Below are 22,489 nucleotides of genomic sequence, written 5' to 3' on the forward strand. Positions count from 1 at the left end.
TAATTTTAGGAAGCAAAAGTTTACTTGAATAGCTTGACATTGTCAAGGCGAATGTCGAAAATTAAGCCATGTCATCTTCACATTGATTTAAAAAGTTGGGTTGGAGAAGATTTTTAGGGAAAATAATTGTCTATCCTATGTGGACTTAGACATTTATCTTCACATACATTTCATTGGAGAAGCTTTAATATCTTTTTTGCCAGATTCGGTCAGTGAGATTGGTAAAATTTAAATACTTGAATGTCTAATGGAAAAAAATGATTTAAGGAAAGCAGCGAGACTGTAAGTCATTTCTTTCTTTAGACACCCATGCAGTGGGGCACAAGTTATTGGGATCCGGCTTCGAACCTCTAATTTCGTATCACGTTGTTTAGAGAAATGACAACAAGACTACTGTCGTCCAACAACTTGACCACTATACTACGGAGGCATTTGCCACACTCTTACAATATTAAACATGCGTAAATGCCATTTCAAAGGAGCTTACATAGAAGAAGAAGAATTGGAGTAACCATCCCATGACTGAAGTAGTTGGATTGGACAACCAAAACCTTAAAAGCATCGGTAAAATAGAAATATAAATATAAATAATGAAAAAGCAATCTTATTACTGCTGCAAGGATCCTCTAGCATCATGACACCTTCCAAGAAAACCTCCACTTCGCATGAAACTCCATCCAGTTCCACTTTGCTGCAAGAGATCAAGAATCAGTTGGAAAAGTCTAATAATGATTATGATTTAAAGTTGCTTGCTTCTTTTTCTTCTCCAAAATTTGTGGAACTCGCTGAAAGTGTAAGACCATCCATATTAAGTGCCATAAAGAGATCTCTGGCCAAAGTGCCGCTGGTGAATACAGATATGTTTGCGAAGATTGCCACAGAAGGAAATTGCTAAGTCGTGTTGCACCTGAAGTACGAACTATAATGTCAGGTTCAGGGTATGCAGCCATGCGCATATGTCTCTCTATATCTGATAATGAAATTTCAAACTCGGGATCACTCTCATCAAAATCAACTCGACTCTGATCAGTACCGGTACCACTGGAATCCAGTTTTTGTAACTTACGCCTCTTGTCTTCATAAGATTTTTGGACAGCATTCATGATCTCAGTGACGGATGAATATCCTGCGCAAACCAGTACCACAAATTTCTTGTTTTTGGCCGTGGCTGCCATTGCTCTCTTAGCTGCTGCCCTGGTAGTATCGTTTAAGAGCTTCAAGTTTCCTATGAACTGTATTCTAATCCCTAATTTATTCATGAGGCTCTCTTCTTTGAGTATCTCCCCAATTTTCTCTTCCATCAGAGCCATTAAATACTTAACTTCTTTAGGGCTTCTGTTCAGATTTTCGGCACCAAAAGCAAATACACTCACATATTTCACCTTTAACTCATAACAGTACTTCAACATCGACATCAGAGCAAAGAATCCAACTCTGTGGCCAGCACCTTCATTCAGTCCATGTTTCCGAGCATACCTCCGGTTTCCATCCATGATAAACGATATATGAGTCGGGATTGGACCGACAGAAAGCACGCTGAAGATAAGCCTTCGGATAAAACTAAACAAGTTTCCGAAGAACTCAGTTAACTTCATCTTATATGACTGCATCCTTACTGACAGAAATTTGAAATCAGTTTTCAGTGAGTATATGACTTAACCTAAGTTGAATAGAAATTAGACTATTTTAAGTCCTTCAAAACCTGCAGATATCCTGATACAAGCACCGTATTCTATAAACAAAGAAAAAAGCATCAAATAAAGCTTACATGAACTTTGTTTTCTTGATGGAAATCAGTTCTTTTTGATTGGGTTGGAGAATGTTAGGACTCTAAACTAACTGCATTTTGGGAGGAAAATGCAGATGAGTGTTTGAAGTGTCATGTACTTTGAATTTCTACTTTTTAACTATCATGTAGAATCACACACATATATATGTATATAACCAACAACCAGTTGTTCCTAACAGTCATACAAACTGAACTGTCTGAGCTACCTATCCAAGAGTTTCTGCATGTAGTACCTTCATATTTACAAAAGGCAAAAAGTATAAATAATAACCATAGACTGGCAGGTACTAATTAGTTATGTGTAAAAACTTTAAATCGTGTTGATACCTAAGTAAGAAAAAGGAAATATTCTAATTTATTTCCTACAAACTACTTTATGTTGTGGACAGACGAACACTTACTGTTGAAGTGTTTACAGCAAGTTGATTCACGAATCACGGAACAGCCTCCTTCAAGCTACGGCATGTTCACGAATTACAGTACAGTACCTATTCAATGTGACTTCTCAATGCATATTTTTATGGTTATGTACTATTAGCATTCAAGATTAGTTTTCAACTATGGGGTACCGTGTACCACGCACGTATGGAAAGTACCTGCTTCTCTGATGCAGTCAAAACCTCAGCAGGTGATTCATCATTCTGAGATGATCCCAGGCTAGCATTGGTGGAAGTCCTGCTTCAGATAAAAATAAGATTCTAAGCAGCGCCTGGAGATTAAGGTGGAGAAACTCAAATGACTTCCTCCATGTTTTAACATACCTTGAGACCTCTGTCACATTATGTACAACTGTACATGCCGCTCCGGAAGAGGCCAAAACTGCATCTTCTTCACTTTTAGTACTTTTGAATACCTGAGGAAATACTTCACTACTTAGCTAAACATGAAGGACCTTAAACGAAAGCTACAGTAGGAGGATCCAAAAACAATGCTTACCTCTAAAGCAGCGGTGTTCACAAGAATCAATGCTTGATTCTGCCCATTCTGCACTGCTCCCTAGAGTCTCCTTAATCACAGGTCATGGCTACTGATGCACCAAACACTTGGTTGATTCGGCCGAGTCGTACACTCGTACTACCTTGACTACCTATCATCTTAGTACAGGTATGAGTTGAAAATGGTCATGAAACTCGCATAATTCCCTTGAGTATACCCTCGAGCAATACCAGCCATTTCCTTTTCACAGGTTAACAGACCCTCACTACTCTACGACTATATCCAGATTTTTGAGTCAACTTATCAACTCTAGCATCTTAGGTAGCGGATCTACAGTTTAGTACTGATCAACAAATTCTTGATTCAAGCACTTACGGTGGGTAAAAGTAATAACATGCCTCTCACCAAATGTTAAGAACATGCATATGTTAGTGAGCTATTCACAATAATTTTTGAGAAGCTGTGAGAGATCTTATATGAGAAGTAGCAACAAAATTACTTGAAACACTCTTTCGTTAAATAACCCACAAGCATCGTAAAAGAAGCTGTAGGCACGAAAACTTACATAGTTAAAGAACAAATTGAGTAGTATAATTGTAATCATCATTATATTTCTTTATAGATATGGGGAAGCAATTTAACAAATCGAATAGGGTAAAAGAAAAAGGTCTACCAACGCAACCATCCTTTTTTACTTTGTATCCCTCCGTTACGACTGCAAATATTCCCCAAATGGATCTTATCTAGCTAGGTGGAGAATTAAAGTAGAAAAGTCTGGAATGTCAATTGAACTACCACATAAGTAACTACAGAAAATGACAAACAAACTTATGCCTATAGTTGCTTCCTTTTCTTCTCCAAATTATGTTTGATTCGTTGGAAGTTCAAGACCATCCATATCAAGTGCCATAAAGAGATCTCTGGCCAAAGTGCCGCAGGAGAATACAAATACGTGTGTGTAGATTGCCAGAGAAGAAAATTGCTCAAACGATTGGCACCTGATGTACGAACTAAAATGTCAGGATCAGGGCTAACAGACATGTACATGCGTCTCTCTAGATCTGACAACTTAACTGCAAACTCCAGATCTTTCTCACTATAGCCAACATTAATCTGATTATCGTTCGAGCCATTTGGATTCAAGTCTTGCAATGTATGCAGCTTCTCGTTATAAGATTCTTGGACAGCGTTCACAATCTCATCTGTAGAAGAATATGCTACGCATATCAGTAATACAACAGTGTTATTCTTGGCCGTGGCTGCCATAGCTTTCTCAGCTGCTGCCCTAGCAGTCTCACTTAAGAGCTTCAAGTTCCCAATGAAATGCAACCTAACCCCATAACTATTGACAATGCTCTCTTCCTTGAGTAACTCTTCTATTTTCTCCACCATCAGATCCATCACATGCTTAACTTCTTCAGGATCACGGTTGAAATTATCAACGCTGAAGGCATATGCAGTAACATACTTAACCCCTAACTCATAGCAATACCGCAACATCAACATAAGAGCCAGGAACCCTGCCCTGTGACCAGACCCATCTTTCAAATTGTGTTTGCGGGCAAACCTCCGGTTTCCATCCATAATAAAAGCGATATGAGTGGGAATCGGACCCACGGAGAGCACAGCAAACACAAACTTCCGGAATAGAAATTTGAGTTTTCCAAGAAAACGAGTTACAGAATCTTGAACACCCTCCATTTTCATTTTCATTATCATTTTTATTTTGAACTGCAGCAGAAGCGAAAATAATAACCTGTGGATTTAAAAAAAAAAAACTGTTAGACCCAAAGCATAAACTTCTAGTAAAATTTAATGCCTCTCAAAGAGGAAGTTTCAACTTTCCAGAAAGTACAATTATACAATACATTTCAACATTCTTCTTGCATCATGGATTTTATCAGTTGTATGTGAGTTCATATGCAAAATTATCATTGAAGCATTTTATCAAACAGTTTGTTTATACTTTCCAAATTCAAACTATATTACACTGCCTCTTTGCTAAACATTTAACTTTCAAAACTTTCAATAGGTGTACAGTGAATTTAATCAATAAATTTCCATATTATAATTAACTGGAGAGAAATTCATTAAAATTACCTGATGAACTCCTCAAACAATTGTAATACCCTAATCCCAGAGAAGGAAAAATCAATAGAAGCAAGAACTAGTTCGGAATTATGAAAGAAGAGACAAAACAGGAAGATAAATATCTTGACCTCTACTACTACACTGATCAGATAGTATTCAGAATCAGAAAAGATAGGAATAGAAATTGGAACACCAAAAGAGAGCTTACTGAATAAGGTTTGGTCTTTTTTAGTAAAATAAAAATCCGGATCGGAAAATAAAATATTTTTTAAAAATTAAAAAATATAAGGCGAATGGGCGTGGAAATCTCGGTGGAATATTATTTTGGATGGCTGGCTCCCCTCCAACTTTTAAATCTTTTTTTAATGATTGAGATTTACGACACCAACTCGCAGCACTCCTTTTATCGCGCGGACAGTAATCCTGGCTACTTTAATTTGCGATAACTAGTTTATCATTCGTGCGACGCACGGGTTTATGTTTCCCCTACAAATTTATGGATCTTATGTTTTAAAAATTAATTACATTAACAATAAATTATTAAAAATTTAATAAGCACAAAAACCATTAAAACTAATAAGACATTTATAAACTTATGAAAATTCAATGCAAATAAATTTTTTTGTTTAAGTCACAGGCTTGCATTTCATTTTGACGTCTTCAGAGCCGTATTTCGTTCTGTCTTCAGTCTTCCTCCGAATTTTGGTACGCCTTAAATTTTCATAGCTCGTTTTTTTGTTTTTCTCTGTACTGTGTATTCTTTATCTCTTTTGGTCCATCAAGTCATCATATGCCTTTACTTCATTAATGGATTTATACTGTTTAGATTATAATCAAGTCACTGAGATTGTTATACATTATAATCTCAACTCAACAGGGGATCAATAATGAATGTGTAGATTTATATTATGGGAGTAAAAAGTGCACAAAATTAGTCACACATGGCTGAGATCGTTTAGAAACCATATGTTACGCTAGTACTTATTGAGAAGAAATAAATTTAAGACTAAAGGAAAGTTTCTAAACATGCTTTTCTGTGTGTTAGGTATAAAAATTAAGGAAAAGACTATAAAAAGCTTAGGCTACACAACTTGGATGATTCTTTTCTCGCAGAAAAAGAAAAATAGATACTTGGATGAGATATGGGCACTTTTGATCACATCAACTCGTGATAATGATCTTATTTTGCATAGATGTGTACTTTGTACCCATGTTCTGGTGATATATAAATATCTGATATCATAAAGTCACATAACCATGGACACTGAATTTTTTTTTTTTTTTTTTGTAAACAAAAATGTAAATTGTGTGATCCCTCTGGCATGCGGTCTTCTTCATATGATCTGTTGTTTACTGGACATCTTACTTTATGAGTAGGGATTAAATTTAAAAAGGTAAGGTGAAAAAAGGAACCAAAACAAATACATCTAGCAGTAAAATAAGATAATCTCGAAGGTGAACTTTTTCCCGTTTTCCAAATCCCATGTACAAAGAATTATTGTATTTTTTGCACCCACGGTGCGAGAAACAAAAATGTTGGTTCATGTAGACTTCATTGAATGGTTTAGACTTTGTTGAATGGTTTAAGTGGCACATAGAATTAGTACAAATGTAGGCCATAGATCGAATGATTCATATAATTTGAATGGTGTTGTTCTTTGACTAATTCTCAAATGTGCCAATAGGTTTCCAATTGCATTGTTGGTACTATGAAGCTGCCAAAAGCGTACAATTCAAGATACCGAAAGCATCTAACCTTTATCGAAAGAGAAAAAACACAAGCATTATCAACTGAAGACCCGATTGTCCGAGTACGACCTAAATCAATACAAAGAGTATGCATTCTAGTCGATTGCAATGTCACTGACTAAATAGATTCTCCAACATGGTGATTCAACAATATATCCATCCACATTGAAACTTAGACGCACAAACACAATGGAGTTTAGCAGTAAATATCTCATACATAAAAAAATTCAGGTGAGCACCTTTGATTGCTTGGTTTAGATTATATCTTACAGTTCAAAACACAAACCATTAGTAAAATAAAATAAAATAAAATAGGGAAACCAACACCAAAGCACACCACCTTTCAATTTCATCGGCATGGATACAAGAAATAACCTAGAGCTGGGTTGTTCGATATATTTTTGGGAATTTAATTATTTGGAGTAGCATCCCGTGTAACACATTAGTTTATACTTTATATAAGTATCCCATCTCGAACTTTTGGAAGACAGGCCATCCAAGGTGTTATGGATTCTACTGTCAGCGCTACAAAAGATATATTTTTAATCTTCCCCAGGCATGTTTATCCTTATCGGGACGTGTGACATTCCATCTAAAACTAGATCACTAAACAGATGGATGATGGTATCAAATGGGATAAATAGATGAATGATATTAGTTATCCTTTTCCAGATTCTTCACTGACCATTTCATCGCAGTTGAGAAAACACGTCCAGGTCATCAACTCCCAAATCGTCATAATTTCTCTCAGATGACAAAAGTGGAGGAGGTAATAGTTATCAATGTAATGCCCTTCTCAATGAACATATAGAGGCGAAAACAAAAAATACAGTATATTGATTAATTTTGCTTGTCCTTATGATTCAAAACCCAAAATCTATACAAATAATCAAAAAGTAAGTGTGGTTATAAATGCAGTCTTTAGAGCATTTTTTGTCATTAGTTAGTCACGAATACAACCTAATATTATTCATCTCAATAATAAATCATACAAAAAATAGTAAATATAATCTTTAAGGATTTTTCGATCAAAGGAAAGTATATGTCTCGTAATTGATCACTTTTAATGCATTGGTAGCCCGTGGATTTTAAATACATTGAGTGTCTCGCGTGGCATAACCTATAAAACCCAGTATGAAAGTTTGTTATTTTTTCATCTAGAGACTAAGAGAGTAACGTGCAACGGCAAAGAGGATCTAGCGAAACATATTAAAACTCAACTGAAATAGGAACCTTGCAATTGCGTAAAGGTTCACTAACTCTATGAATAGATGTAGGTTTAATTACCTTATGCAGCAAATCTTGAACTAAAAGCAGAGACAAGCAGATCAATGAGAGACTACTTAAGTCAGCACAACAAAATTTCAATCTCCTCAGGTTTGACATGCAGTTTTCTTCAACTGTAATTGTTCTCCCTTTCTTCACCATTAGCACAGATTGAATGGGGCGAATATTTGGAGAATGGATAAGATGCGTTTAATCCCAACTCCATACCTAAGAAGGTTGCATCAAGCCTTAAACAAAGAAAAAACAGGGAAAAAAATCATATGAACATAATCACTGATCAGCGATGACAAATTGGGCAAACCATTATTTACTGATTTAGCAACAGGTGAAGCAATAAGTGCAAAAAACCATCATTTAGTCCTGGGGCTGTGAAACAAAAAAACGATCATGGTGTTTGATTTATATTGCAACAATATCTGCAAGAATGAGTTTTCTTTTTCTTTTTTTGATAGGAAAAATTGCAAGAATGAGTTTGTACCTTGATTTTGTTCGACATATGACGTATGTGCGGGTACAACAGCCACAACAGATGCATGATTTGAATGATCTAAGGATACCTGCAAAACAAACAACGAAAGTAGAGCTTTAAACGGAAGAAGACAAAATCATAGAAGAGAGAAGCAACGTGGAAAACTGCGGCTTTTGGCTTTTGCACGGGCGTTATATAGAGAGACAACGAAGTGTAATTTCCATATGAAACAACTCTGTTTTAGGAATAATATTAATCAATATCTAAATATTTCTATAATTTACTGCGGCATATTTACTTCTTGCAAGATATTTGGGACAAAAAAATATTGAGTTTCTTTTCAGTTTTCACACGGCTTAGAAATAGAATTAATGCTTCTTTTCTTTTTCTTTATGCATTAAACGATATAAAGAGAAATAATATCTAATTTTAGCTTTTTGGAGTGTCACATTTACTTGTTGCACTATATTTGGCCAACAAAATATTCGCGCATATTATTTCTTATTTTAATATTATTTTTATGTAATGTACAATATTAAGAAAATGATATTGATTTCGTTATTTGTTGTCTATTGCACTTTTAATGTTTGTGTTCTCAAAGTTTTGTCTAATATTATGTTTCAATATCACCACATTTTTCTATTAACGATTTTGTGTTTTCACTTTTGGACATGATCTACAATCATTTTTTTCGCATAGGAGAAAGCACGCATCAATTTACATATATGTATCTACAACTCTTTAAAAGAAAATTTAATCATTTCCTTTATTTTGGTTGTAGTTGTAATTGTAAATAACTAATTAGGGTCAGTTTAATTATTGGTATTAATTGTAATTAGAGTTTATTTAATTATAACATATGTAAAAAAAAAAAAATTGATGAACAATCAGACTACATTTCATTCAATCCAAAAAGGTGATTACATGATTGTTTACAAGAAAAAGAACATCAAAATACAAGAAACTTAATACCCAAATACAAATAAAGATACCAATTACATGTAATTCGCGAAGCGAAAGAGCAAAATACCGCAAAGGTACCCAATTTTTGTATAAAAAGTAGAGAGAAAAGATGGTATAATCCGGAACCAATTCCGACCATTTTCAATGTTTGTCTTCTATAACAAGAGATGCTCCAAAAACAAAGGAGTGACTAGCCCTTAATCTTGTATATGTGAACGAAAAACCCGGATGCTCTAAATCCCTTTTGTTGAAGATGGACTCAAAGTTATGTTGTGTTGATTCGCCGATGTTCGCGAATCTAGAATAACATCCATGAAACAACCAACAAAGATTGAACAAATCACCATCAAAGTGAAGAAATAATCGCTCTCAAAGCGAAGAAAAAATCTCCCAAAAAGCGAAGACAAAATCACCCAAATGGTGAAGAAATGTGTCAAAAGACACCATAAATTAAAAAACATCTTATTTTATTAGAAAATCTAGTAAAACTAAAGAAAACAATAATCCTTGCTCAGATCTGGTCCAAAAGGACCAAATCTGAGCAAAATGAAGATGAAGAGTTTTTTTTTTTTAGACAGAAAGAGAGAGAAGCGTTTCCTATAACATATGCAATTAAACATTGGACATTGGGATTTTTTTTTTTTATGATTTGATTTAATTTTATGATGAACAATGCATATCTTGATGTGATTCTATTTTAATATTTTTGAATTTTACTTTTAAATGAAATCTATATAAATAGGACATATTCCAGTTTAATTTTTTTAAAATTTCCTAAAACATATTGATTTTGTTAGGATATCATACTATTTTAGTTGATGTTTTCTATTTATATATTTGGTAATTGTATAAGATTTTAATTTTATTGTTTTGGTAAAAGTAATAAATCTTGAATGTTATTGGTCGAAAAATATATCGTGGGGTCAAAAAATTCTATTTAAATTTTATTGGCCGAAATTTTAAATGGTCGGGCCAAAATCAACCAGAAGCTCCGATTAATCACGTCGATCAAAAAAAACTCCATTTTTATATAGAGAATATTCTCCAAGGTTGTCTATACCTGGTGTTTGGGTTACCATAATTCCTTTCCCCAATTCGTACATCAGGACCGCATAGCGCAGTGGATTAGCGCGTTTGACTTCGGATCAAAAGGTCGTGGGTTCGACTCCCACTGTGGTCGTTTACTTTTTTGCGGATGTGTTTTAAAATGGACATTTCAACTCCACAATGATGTAGCTGCTAAGGTGGGATCATGTATCTTTTTGCTCGTCGCATTGACCATCTTGACGACTGCGAAGCTTTACTTTTCCTTGGAGGACAACTAAGTGATGAGAAATACATTTGCCATGAAAATCTGAAAAGGATCCACTATGCTCCTGTGCACAATGACCTCATATCTGATCACTTAGTTGGCTCCTGCAATGGCCTGGTTTGTGCATTTCAACTTCACAATTTAGTTCTAGATCCCATCTATATTTGTAATCCTCTTACCAGAGAATATGCTTTTCTTCCTGAACTAGTTGTAAACAAAGAAGACGTTGATCCTGGTCGTCGGATTCGGGTATGTTAGGTCAACCAATGAGTACAAAGTTGTCAGAATCTATTACCTCCACCGTGCGGTAGGAAATGTCGAAGTATACACGCTTGGCAGTGGTCGCGGGTGGAGAGCCATAGGTAGAGTCTCGCATCGACTGGATTCAACGAAGAAGGGTAGGGGTACATATGCAAATGATGCTATTTATTGAAATTCGAACAACAAAGTTGTGGCCTTTGACTTGGCTGACGAAGAGTTTAGGTTGCTGTCTGTTGTCCCTCCTTGTCTGGAAAACCGTAAATTCAAAAATAGATTTGGACTTGTAGCACTGGGAAGGCATTTATTTGTGTCTTTACAAGGATAATATGGATGAAGTACGTATGGGAATATGGTCCTTGAAGGAGACCTGGTGTATGGAGTTCGACATAGATTACAAAGTCGTAGTGGGTGGTTCTCGTAAAAAGAACTCAAGCAAGTTTCAGCCGATTTCACTTGCAAAGAACGGAGAATAAATATTATTATATGCTACACTATATTGTTACGACAAGAAAACCACACTTTTGAAGAGGATTTCCAACAGAGCCAGATCTGATAATCTGGAAGATGTCGAAGCAATTGCTCACGTAAATAACTTTGCATCATTGCGAGCTATGGGTGAAAATTGAAAGAAATTCAAAGTTCATACACCATGGGATGATGTTACCTATGAGTTTGACCGAGTTGCGCTGGATGAGGATATTGATACACCACGTTTCAGACTCCGGTGATCCGCATTATGGTTGGCCATCCTGGGAGACAACAGGATTCCAGTGGAGAAGAAACCCTCCTCAGGAGACAACAGGATTCCAGTGGAGAAGAAATTCTCCTCGGGTATTTCTGAGATCGACAATTCTTGGAAACGGCACATCAGTGTGCTGTGTGCCCACCAAGCTCAATATTAGATTGCCCTGTATTTTACTAGTGTTTCCACACATTCCACAATCCAATAAAACCAAGCAAATTATAATCAACAGACAACACTTGACTAAAATACTTTCGAAGGCGGGTAAAATAAAAACAGCATTAGAAAGGCAGCAACGCCGAAGTAGAACACTTGAAAGTCTAATTGATATATATAACATAAAATCTCAATATTCTCTATCACTCCAAAATTTATTAAAATAAATTAAAATTTCAGCATTGAACGAAAGTTCTCGGTGCAGTGACAGAAACCTAAGAAAAAAGAAAAATGTAAAAAGACATTACCAATTTCACCATCCCAATAATTATCCAGCATTTTGCCCTTTTCAAGCAAACTGCTTATAGTTCATATCCGTCACAAACGCTATACAAAAATAAGAGTAGTCAATTTTCTTTCAATTGAATATTCAGTAAACACCACAAACCCATATATCCTCCTTGTTCATCATGAGGAGCCGCACACATATACTGTACATATTGTATATACACATTCTTACATGTAATATATATTTATACCGAACAGATCCTCTATCTACCTTCACCTAAGACAACAAAAACACAGAAAAGAATGAACCAGTCAGTACATGAACATAACCAAATTATTGCATGCGAACACAAGAAATTCATTCTTAAAATACATGCTGGATGTGCTTATGGACATATGAATCTTACTTTATAAATGTGCAGACATGAAAAGAATCCAAGGTTTCGGGACCAAAATGATTAACATGTTAAAGAATTTCAATTATAGCACCTCTTATTTTTACAACATTCATTATCAACCAAGATTTCTTCAAAATTTTCAAATATGAAGGAGCAATTATGAAGTCATGATGGGGAAGGGAGAAGGGCCATCCAAAATAAATGGAAGCACAAGACAGAAGGACTAGGATCAAGGCAAGTGTTATACTTTGACATAAAGATTTCCTCAACAAATTCAAAAAGGAAGGAGCAATTTACGTGATGGAGAAGGAAGAAAGACCATTCAAAATAACTGGATGCACAAAACAAAAGGACTAGGATTCACTAAAGGCTTCGACATTGTATTGGTTTTCTAACCTTTGCCTAATCACCAGAAAGACAACTGATTTCATTTCTACTTGACTGATTAATGGCAAAACGGAATTCAAGCAAAAATGCAATTAGCTTCTTCGACAAAACATTTGTAAATAGATCTTACGTCTTTTATAAGAGGGATTATTTTTCCAAAAGTTGTGCAACTATATCATATAAAGATGACACGTGAATGCAGAATGTGGCAGGAACTTCTTACCTTCTTGCACACATAGCCGCGAACGTTCACTCTTTCCTCTTAACTTGTAAGCCGGATTTACCAATTGCTGATGCGACCCCCAATATAGTTTACTTGGCACCTCAAGCATCCGACTCTTAATCTAACACTACTCATTACCCATCTAAACAGATGCAAAAAACTACTCCTAGTTATCTGGTTTCAGAGGAAGAGAGTCCGTTTTCTCTTGAAGGTGTGGATGATGATGGACTTTGGGTTCTAGTATTAGATCCAGAGTTATATGGTTGAGAAGCCAAGTATTCAAGTGCTACAACAACATCACTTATAAAGGGGCGGAAGCTTGGCTGCTCTTGAAGACACATAGCAGTAATTGCTATTGCATGGTGTAAGCAGCGGGTAGGGAAGCGCCCTTGCAGTAAAGGATCAACCAACTGAATAAACTTCCTCCGGTCCTTAAAGAAAGGTCGAGACTGAAAATAAAGACAAAAAAAAAAAATCATATTAACAGACAACTATAGATGTATATACGGAGAAAGAAGCTGGTTTAGAACTTTGATGAATGGTAAATTCTGGTCCACTACACAGGTATTTCTATTACCAACACAATCTAACTACAAGTCTACAATAACTTCATGAATATCTGGTTCGAGCTTACTTTATTAAAAGGGAGTATTAGTGAATTATGTCAGATGAATATCTACCACATATATTAAAAGGGAGCATTTTTTACATGTTATATAAGTATCGGATTCCCAATATGTCAGACCAAAAAAAAAAAACGCCCAACAGTTGCCCTGGATGCATGATGAGACCATACCAGTGGGGTGTAATGGACCAGAGACACACTTTGTAATGCTGGTGAGTGTTAACCGTACAATGTAACTGATGACCATTATGGCCACGGAGTCACTAGAATGAGGGGTTACCCTCCCTTGTGGTGGTGTACAGGTCTATGTCCCTATAACTATGAGGTGGACTACAGGACTCAAGTATGAGGACACAAAAACGTTTATGATGCTAGCCAAATGTTGGTACTCAGAAGATACCATTTATTCTAGAACTCAAAATTGACCCAAAACACAGAAACTGCAACAACTCACCCAAGATATGAGATTCTGCTCTCCTTGCTTCTTAGTAGTGTCAATAGCCTTCCGACCAGTGATTAGTTCCAACAAAACCACGCCAAAGCTATAAATATCAGATTTTAGAGTCAGCTTACCACTCATGGCATATTCTGGAGCACAATAGCCATAAGTTCCCATCACTCTAGTTGAAACATGAGTGTTGTCACCAACAGGACCTAATTTTGCAAGTCCAAAATCAGAAAGCTTGGGATTGAAGTCCTTGTCCAACAATATATTAGCAGATTTTAAATCCCGATATATAACAGGTGGATTTGCTGTGCAATGCAGATATTCAAGGCCTCGAGCGGCACCAACAGCAACTTTCATCCTTGTATTCCAATCTAAGGGCACCGTATTTGGTGACTTCCCTAAAAACAAAATTGAATGTCAGTTACAATACTTTATGTTCAGATGACATAAACCGAAGCTCAAGTATAGCTGTGAAAGTTCTATCTAAAAACATCCCTGCAGCTAGAGGACCATTTACAGTTCATTTGCATTTAAAAACGAGGGTTCCTCTCTGTGAGCTTGCAGAAGAGAAGGGATGTTGGTTTCCTACATGAGCTAAACTTTGGTAGACTAACTAAATGGATAAGACCACTGTATGAAAGATCGGATCCTACTGAAAGATCAAATGTGATGTCCCAAAAATGTATTCACCCTTTCAATGATTGTGTGAATCTATCCGATCCATTCCTTTATCAGTGGAAACACAAGGGAATGGGGAAGGAAGATGAAATGTGGGCGAACAAATCAGAAGGCATATAAGTGAAAACTTCCAAACACAAAGACAAGAAGATGATCTTCCAAGCTTTTGCATCAAACCACTTACCAAATAGATGATCTTCCAAGCTTCCCATTGGCATGTATTCATAAACCAGAAGCCTTTGATCTCCATCAGTGCAGTAGCCAAACAAAGTGACGAGATTAAAATGGTGAAGAAGACTTAACATGAGAACCTCCACAATGAATTCTTGATTCCCCTGGATACCATTCTGATCAAGTTGTTTGACAGCAACAATCTGTTTACAAAACCCACAAACTAATATCATTGAAAAAGCTTCACAGATACACAAACAAGCGACAATTTTGAATCAAAGAAATAATTAGAAGGTGCAAATACGTGAACACACGAGAAATCAATAACAAAAAGAAATATCTTGCCTGGCCTGTTTCCAGGCGCCCTTTATAAACCCTTCCAAACCCTCCTTCTCCAATCAGATTAATCTCCTTGAAATTGCTAGTTGCAGTAGCAAGTTCTCGAAAACTGTAGCTACAGGCAGTATGACGTTTTGGGGTGTTCTTAATTCCCTTGTCCTTACAATTGGCTGATGTTCCCTTCTTACAGATTTCTACAAAAAATTGTAACAAAGAGAAGATAATTGAATTAGACCAAAGTTCATACCTTAAAACCCCAGATCTTAAACATCAATTTCACAAATCTAATAGCTTCATAAAGTAGCTGCATTTTCCACTGTGGACAGTCAAACTTGACAAAGAAAAACATTCTCACCACTATTACTCTCGAATGATACCCTTGCTTTCCCATTTCCTGCAAATCCAAGAACGAAGAAACCAGTAAGAAATCTTACATAACAAACCCATCAAGTAAAATTCACAACTAAATTTCAAAAAAAAAAAAAAAATGAACCTGATGGACTGGCAGAGTAGCGTGAGCGAGATCGAATTCCGTTACTGTCTTCAATCTTACTAACATCTTTTCGTGAAGGACGCAAGCAAGAAAAACAACCCATCTGGAACAAAAATACAAAACCAATTGGTCCAATTCACACAAAATCTAACCTTAAAAACCAATTTTTCAGCAGCAAAAGACTAAAAAAAAATACAGAATTGCACTCACCAGATTAAAGTCTTTCCGATCTTCAAATCAAAACACACTAACCCAGATCTTCATTTACCATGTCAAACTACAGAAAAAAAAGAAAATGAAGAACAATTCAACAGAAACACAAAAACAAAATGTTTAGTAGTAATAAATAAAAAATGTAACTGAAAAACAAAGCAAAATCTACCGGTTTTTTTTAGTACAACAAAAAAAAGTTTGATTTGATTTGATAAATCTAGAAAAAGAAGAAAAAAAACTTACTCTTTTTGTCAGTTTGTTATATAAAGAGAAAATCCCAGAAATTCTTGTTTATTATTCTTCTGATTCTTCTTCTGCTGCTTTTTTCTTCTTCAAGTGATAATACAGTAATTCTTTCTGGAACTGAAGCAGAAACAGAAGAAGAATATCCGATTGTTGGTTCTTCTACTCACTTCTATAAGTGTGTGTTTTTTCCCAGTTTAAGCGCCAAATTTGTCGGGTCTTATTAATACTCTCTCTCTTGTTTATCACTCACTCGTTCTTCGTGAGATGTAGGTTTTTTCTTGTTCCTCCTCTCTATCTCGTATTGCGTGTCCACTTTTTTAAAATTCAATGTTTTGTCAGTATTTCTTTTCTTCTTTGTAGGGTCATTTTCGTAATAATTGACAACAACCAATCTGATGTTGATCTTTCCGTCCTTGTTTCTGTCTTTCACATCCTCCTCCCTCCGTCGACCACTTCGAGGGATATTTTCTTCTTCTTTTTTCCTGTGGGGTCTACCACTGTTTGCCTTTTTACGGAAATCAGACTTGTTTATTTGGGGTCACGTTTGACGTTTGATGCCAATCTCAATACTGTATTAATTGAGAAATTAGGAAATTAATTAATAAGAGTGAATAATGAATATTGTCGATATGGGTGAAGAAAGGGAATTGGATTTGGAATGGTAGAATATTCGCACGCTAGATTTCACCGTTTCAAATAATTTCAAGCGTACGATGAATGAGGAGGTGCAACACCAGTCACCAAGACATAAACCTCCATGAATAGAGCACATTCTTCAGACATTAATACATATGACAAGATTCATATCTTTCAAATTCTCAATGTTTGTGATTTTGGGGTAGTCAAATCCACACTAAAACTATTGACTGAGCTGGTTACCGTGTTCAATAAGCTTGGAAGTTTGTTTCTCCACCGTACGGAATGCAAAGCTCATTCTTATCCATCCGACATTAAAATGCCGATTCTTCTTGCCAAAAAGACCCAAAGTATTGTTCCCTTCTATGTTTTTGGCGTCTTTCCGTACCAGATAGATAGTCGTTGCCTTATCCGCTTTATTTAACGGGATGATAAACTGAATCCCGCGGTCCATTCCTCAACACACAAAAATTGGGGTCCCCCTAACCCGGCGGATTTGCAGGGATGGGTTAAGGGTGGGACACATCCCCACTCTCACAATCCCACTGTCCCGAGAGAGATGAGAACCTACGATTGGTATTTGATGGTCGGGATGGTTTAAACAGCCAACTCAATATAGTTAATCTAATGAAACTCGCATGTACTGTGTTGTGCTTCATGTTTATCTGTGCTATGTGTCGTGTTGTATCAGTGCACGGACTAGTCTGGCATAGCACAATCAGGAACGGAGCTAAGCATTTTATTATAAGGGTGCAAAATTTGTTACGGGGTGCAAAAATACAAAAATAGGTTTAGATATAGAAAAAGAATTCGTATTGGGTGTAAAATAGACTTTGGAGCCAGCTGGGCAAAGAGTGCAAGTGCATATCCTTGCAATGGACTGGCTCCGGCCCTGAGCACAATACACAAAGCTATCTTGTTATATTGTGTACGCCAAGTTACGCATTGCGTCATGTTGTGTTCAAATTTTAACACGATGTGTTGTTCCATAAACATGCTGGCACAACATACTTTACACCTCTAATTTTTTTCTTTCTTTTATTGAGAAAAGGAAAATTTTATTCAAATAATTAAATTCTTTCCTGTTCCAAATGCTTGTAACACCGATCTAATCCACGGTGTATATCCTTGTACTCATCTAAGAGAAGTTTTTCTTTCTTAACTCTTAGAAATAGCATCTGCTATATTATTCATACCTCTTTTAACATGTGAGATTTTGCAAACACTAAAATAAGAAATTAATCTTTAATATTTCAAATAAGATGTTTGTTTTCCCATCTGACATGAATGATGTCAGATGTTATAGACTGCACTACTACTTCAGCATCGACAATGAGATGGATTTTCTGGATGTTTAATCCTCCAAAACAGCCATGCATTCTCCTGCTTCAGGGTCAATCGCTTCATCTGTATAGGATCCTTTGACTCCATCATAAGTACCTACAACAAAGAGAAGCACTATTTCAGTGCCAACCGTATTTGTAAGGTGATTAGAAGAAGCATTTATCTTAATTGTAGCTAAGTCAGAGTTCAACTACGATAGACACATAAATAGAGTCACTTGGAATTTGTTCGGATAAACTGAAATTATGGGTATAAAACCTAATTCTAGAGACAGTAGATAAGGATTCAGAGTTTTGTCCTAGAAGATGCATTCACATCTTTCTTTCCAACTGACCCAGCAACCAACCATCAGGTAACCTTCCAAGTGGTTTGTTCAACTAATCCATTAGTCGGAGGACTTGAGAACCAATATATGATCCATTCATTAATGCTTCCACAGTTATCATCAACTTGATCAATATTAATGTCTAAGCACCTCCATACAGCTCTAGCATGATTGCACTTGAGAAGAAGAGGAAACAAAGATTCTTCATAATGATAATAGATACTGCAATGAGTCTCCATGTTATTGTTGAATTGAGATATCTTTTCCCTTGTATGGAAAATCCTTTTAAGACGCTTCCATATGAATAATTTGGCAGCTGCTACATCCATGTGTTCTGGGAGAAGATACTTGATCTAAATCCAGAATTGTTGAAATCCCCAAATGCTTATTAGTGTAAACCATATCTGGGATGTAGTCATGCATGTACTACAAAAAGATGCTTATTGTTATTCTATGGTCTTTCTTCAATAACCTTATTCAAGAGTTCCCAGTTGCTGAACTTAAAAATTATCATGTTGGGGTCAATCTCCATTATCTTAAGATCTTCCGAACCCATGAAAGGACATGTAAACTTGATGAATTTTTTACAGTTTGACGACTCATTATTTCTTTTATTGTAATTTTTACAATAGCACTAGTTTCCCAATTTGAATCATCTTCTTCCTCATTGTTGTTAGTTTGCAGGAAAACCACTACTTCATTAGTGTTAGAGCATTGCTCGGTTGAACCCACCAAGCGTTGGTATGTCAAGTTTGGTTGTCATATTTTAGTGAATCAAAATTCATATTAAGAGTCGCTTGATTATGTACTAGAGTTAAACTTCGTATAGTTTAGCTTGAAAGCATTAGGATATGAGACATTACAAGTATTGTGAAGTCTTGAAGATGTGAAGAAGCAAGGAGATACAACGACAACAATCATCCTTCCACTTGAGGTTAGTGATATTTGACTTGAACTGTTTCATTCCCTAACGTATATTTCAAGTCGTGCATATTGAAAACATAACTGCAAAGCATATATGAACTCTAGATAGACATAGTATTAAGGAATACAATACGAGGTTTATTGCTTAACCATTAAACTTTGTAGATAAGACATCGCCATAATCATTTGAATGTTATTGTGATTATGGGTATGAGGTGAGGATTTCATCCTAGGGAACAATGTTTACATGTGTTCTAAGGAAGTAAGTTCATAAACTTGTTTGTGGACCGAAAAGGAAATTACCAGGAGTTATTGGTTTTGTTATTCATTGCATATCTTATGAACAACCAATATGTGTGATAGAGTATAACCGCTCACAACTTGTTGTGTTCTTGGTAGAACTATTCACAAAGTCCTGACTTTTGTATTGGTATAACTTTTATTAGTAAAACCAATCTTAAGTAATCACTTGTGGTATGATCGTATGATGTCTGCCTTGGGGAAAGGGAACCGATCCTAGTAAGGGAAAGGGAACCGATCCTTGTAAAGGAAAGGGAACCGATCCTAGTAAGGGAAAGGGAACCGATCCTAGTAAGGGAAAGGGGACCGATCCTTGTAAGGGGTGCAGTACATCAAGGGGAACCGATCCTTGTATGGGGTGTAGCAAGGTTTATAGCAGAAAGGGGAACCGATCCTATGGACATGTGCAACACATATAAGTTAGATACCATATATATGTGGGGAACCGATCCTAGTACCTAGTCAACCGAATCTTTGGGAAGCTAGTGTGACTATGCGTAGTACTCACATGGAGGTAGAACCGAAACTTGTTTTGGTAGAACCGTAAACCCATGATTGTGATTGAATGTTGGTTTGATCAATCACATAGTTCTTGAAAGTCAGATGAACCAATTCTAAACTTGTTTGGAAGTGTGGAAAATCGTTTTCAAGGTTGTAAGTGTGAAAGAGAACTTACAAAGTAAAGATGTCGACAAACTTTGAACACGTGTTGTGAATGTTTATTTCTATAATTGTTCAAAGATATTCCTTAACAGCTAAGGGAAGAGAATCCCAGGATCGAAACATAAGTAAGTTAAGAATCTTTTAATTAAGGTTATTAATTTATCTTTGTAGGGAAATTACAGAATTAGTAATGTGCATTTACTAATTAGATTTTCCGAGAGATTTCGATTGTTATTTTTGGACAGAGCATCTCCAGGAATTATGGAAACCGAATTTGTGCTTTAATGAATATCTTGAGAATATTTTCGGTTTTGGAAATTCCTTGGTGTCCAAACTTCCTTGTCTATAAATACAAGAAGTTTGCCTTTCTAGCAAACTAATCCTTCGTAACAACAAACTTCCTCTTTTGTCTTTGTTACTGGTGTAGCCGCCTACCGGAGAGGAGAGTGGTAGGACTAGAAGATGCCTACAATATTATATTAAACTGCAAGTGCACGGTGTCTAGAAGATAGATAACAACAAATATGGGTCGAACCCACAGAGACTAGGATGGTGAAAAGCTGAATTCCTAAGCCTAACTAATACTGATTCAAATATAAGATTATTGTCGATGCGACGGAACAGTTGATATGAAGTACTAACTAGAATATAGAAAGTAAATGAAGTAAAGGATTTTAATGCAACAACAAAATAAAAATATTTGAGACAGTTGATGGGATGATACTAGGGCAGTTGATTTCACCACTCAAACTATACTAGACACTCACCAATGAAGTTGTTCTTTTCCCATATAATGAATCAGCGATGAAGATACGAGTCTTTCGCTTCATCGAGGGGATCTCAATACAGAAGATTCAATATCAACTAAGGTATTAACCCGTAGAGTCGGATGTCTTGTTATGGCATAAATGATCACAGATTAATGAAATCAATTCTACATGAGTTGATGCAACATTATAAGATTTTTCTAAAGACCTAGGATGCAATACATACAAGGTGATAGTGATATAATGTAGCACAAATATTGAACCTATCCTTATTCAATAGAGCACAAGAAGAATAACATCATATATATGAGTGACTAGCAAAGGTTTAAGGGTTCCATCTCAAACCTAGCTAAGTAATTAACACATAGAAAAAACAGGAGACATATGAAATTAAAGGATGGATAAAATCATTCATGCAAATTTCTTTGTTCAACTGGTTTTTAACAAGAACAGTTTTAGAGAAGAAAAGTTACAACTGATTTCTTCCTATGACCCTTCTTACTTGGATATCCCAGTTACACCACAACCCCTCTATTTATACACAGAATTCTCCCCCTTTTCTCAATCCCTAATATCAACAAAAACAATATAATATTTTAGGGATTTTGTTTCTCGAAAACTCACCACTAGGTAATCATCTTCATTTATGTACTGCCACTGCCTTATCTTCTTCAATTGACTGATGTTGTAGGTGTTGAAAAGAAATCAAAATGATAGCTAAATTGACGACGCCAGTTGCTTGAGTTGTTTGAGTTCAACCAACAATTTACTGCTGCCTTTGAAGTTCGCAAAAAGGGCAACGAATTCATATGTAGCTTGTCATCTCCGTCACTTTTGAAAAGCAGTCAGCCAACCTAATTTTGTACTTCATAGCCTAGAGTTTTGACTGAAACATATGAGGATAGAAAGGGGGATTCTCAGTAGAGAGATATGAAATTGTCGAGAACTGTCTTGAGATTGACTTGACATGAAACGAAATAGGGATAGAAAGAGATAAGACCGACAGAGTTAGGGTTGTGTCTCTGGTAGATAGGGTAGTGTCGAGGGTGAAGAAAATGGGGGCTGTTTCTAATGATGGAGAAATGAAAGAGGGGTTTGGGGTCCGATTGGGTGTAAATCATGAATACCTGATTTTGGTATACAATAATGGATTTTAGGCTTATTTTGCTCTCCATGCAATTTGAGTTCTGAATTTCAGCCCATTGATTTCTTCTTTCTGCACTTCTTGTTCACTACTGGTTCCATTCGCTTCATAAATCAGCTCGC

The 22,489-nt window shown here is 36.0% G+C and overlaps 3 protein-coding genes and 1 non-coding gene across 4 annotated transcripts; 1 reads left to right on the forward strand and 3 right to left on the reverse strand.

The window, feature by feature from the left end:
• Nucleotides 1–421: 421 nt before the first annotated feature.
• Nucleotides 422–1,889, reverse strand: LOC113346812 (dehydrodolichyl diphosphate synthase 6-like). The gene is made up of 2 exons (XM_026590338.1): nt 1,769–1,889; nt 422–1,615 (listed from the first exon to the last, which is right to left on the reverse strand). The coding sequence occupies exon 2, from the start codon at nt 1,608–1,610 to the stop codon at nt 723–725; it is 888 nt and encodes a 295-aa protein (XP_026446123.1). The 5' UTR covers nt 1,611–1,615; nt 1,769–1,889; the 3' UTR covers nt 422–722.
• A 1,331-nt stretch (nt 1,890–3,220) lies between these two features.
• On the reverse strand, nt 3,221–5,148 carry LOC113346813 (dehydrodolichyl diphosphate synthase 6-like). The gene is made up of 2 exons (XM_026590339.1): nt 4,826–5,148; nt 3,221–4,481 (listed from the first exon to the last, which is right to left on the reverse strand). Exon 2 carries the CDS (start codon nt 4,442–4,444, stop codon nt 3,560–3,562), a length of 885 nt encoding a protein of 294 aa, XP_026446124.1. The 5' UTR covers nt 4,445–4,481; nt 4,826–5,148; the 3' UTR covers nt 3,221–3,559.
• Nucleotides 5,149–10,390: 5,242 nt separating this feature from the next.
• On the forward strand, nt 10,391–10,464 carry TRNAR-UCG. Its single transcript has one exon. It is a non-coding gene; the product is annotated as a tRNA-Arg (tRNA).
• Nucleotides 10,465–11,951: 1,487 nt separating this feature from the next.
• On the reverse strand, nt 11,952–16,553 carry LOC113346814 (probable serine/threonine-protein kinase PBL21). The gene is made up of 9 exons (XM_026590340.1): nt 16,262–16,553; nt 16,016–16,082; nt 15,806–15,908; nt 15,668–15,706; nt 15,319–15,506; nt 14,987–15,176; nt 14,131–14,522; nt 13,052–13,500; nt 11,952–12,320 (listed from the first exon to the last, which is right to left on the reverse strand). The coding sequence occupies exons 3-8, from the start codon at nt 15,906–15,908 to the stop codon at nt 13,222–13,224; spliced, it is 1,191 nt and encodes a 396-aa protein (XP_026446125.1). The 5' UTR covers nt 16,016–16,082; nt 16,262–16,553; the 3' UTR covers nt 11,952–12,320; nt 13,052–13,221.
• Nucleotides 16,554–22,489: the final 5,936 nt, after the last annotated feature.

The sequence above is a fragment of the Papaver somniferum genome, chromosome 2 (assembly GCF_003573695.1).
Source record: "Papaver somniferum cultivar HN1 chromosome 2, ASM357369v1, whole genome shotgun sequence".
In the NCBI taxonomy this organism is placed as follows: Eukaryota; Viridiplantae; Streptophyta; class Magnoliopsida; order Ranunculales; family Papaveraceae; genus Papaver; species Papaver somniferum.

What these genes read in the sequence shown, in the direction of transcription:
- LOC113346813 (XM_026590339.1), bottom strand. Translation starts at nt 4,444, where the DNA reads ATGATAATGAAAATGAAAATGGAGGGTGTTCAAGATTCTGTAACTCGT.
- LOC113346814 (XM_026590340.1), bottom strand. Translation starts at nt 15,908, where the DNA reads ATGGGTTGTTTTTCTTGCTTGCGTCCTTCACGAAAAGATGTTAGTAAG. An exon ending in ATCATTCGAGAGTAATAGTG is followed by an intron (nt 15,507 to 15,667) that starts GTGAGAATGTTT and finishes AATTTTTTGTAG; the next exon opens with AAATCTGTAAGAAGGGAACA. An exon ending in AGCAGAATCTCATATCTTGG is followed by an intron (nt 13,501 to 14,130) that starts GTGAGTTGTTGC and finishes CTTTATTTTCAG; the next exon opens with TCTCGACCTTTCTTTAAGGA.
- LOC113346812 (XM_026590338.1), bottom strand. Translation starts at nt 1,610, where the DNA reads ATGCAGTCATATAAGATGAAGTTAACTGAGTTCTTCGGAAACTTGTTT.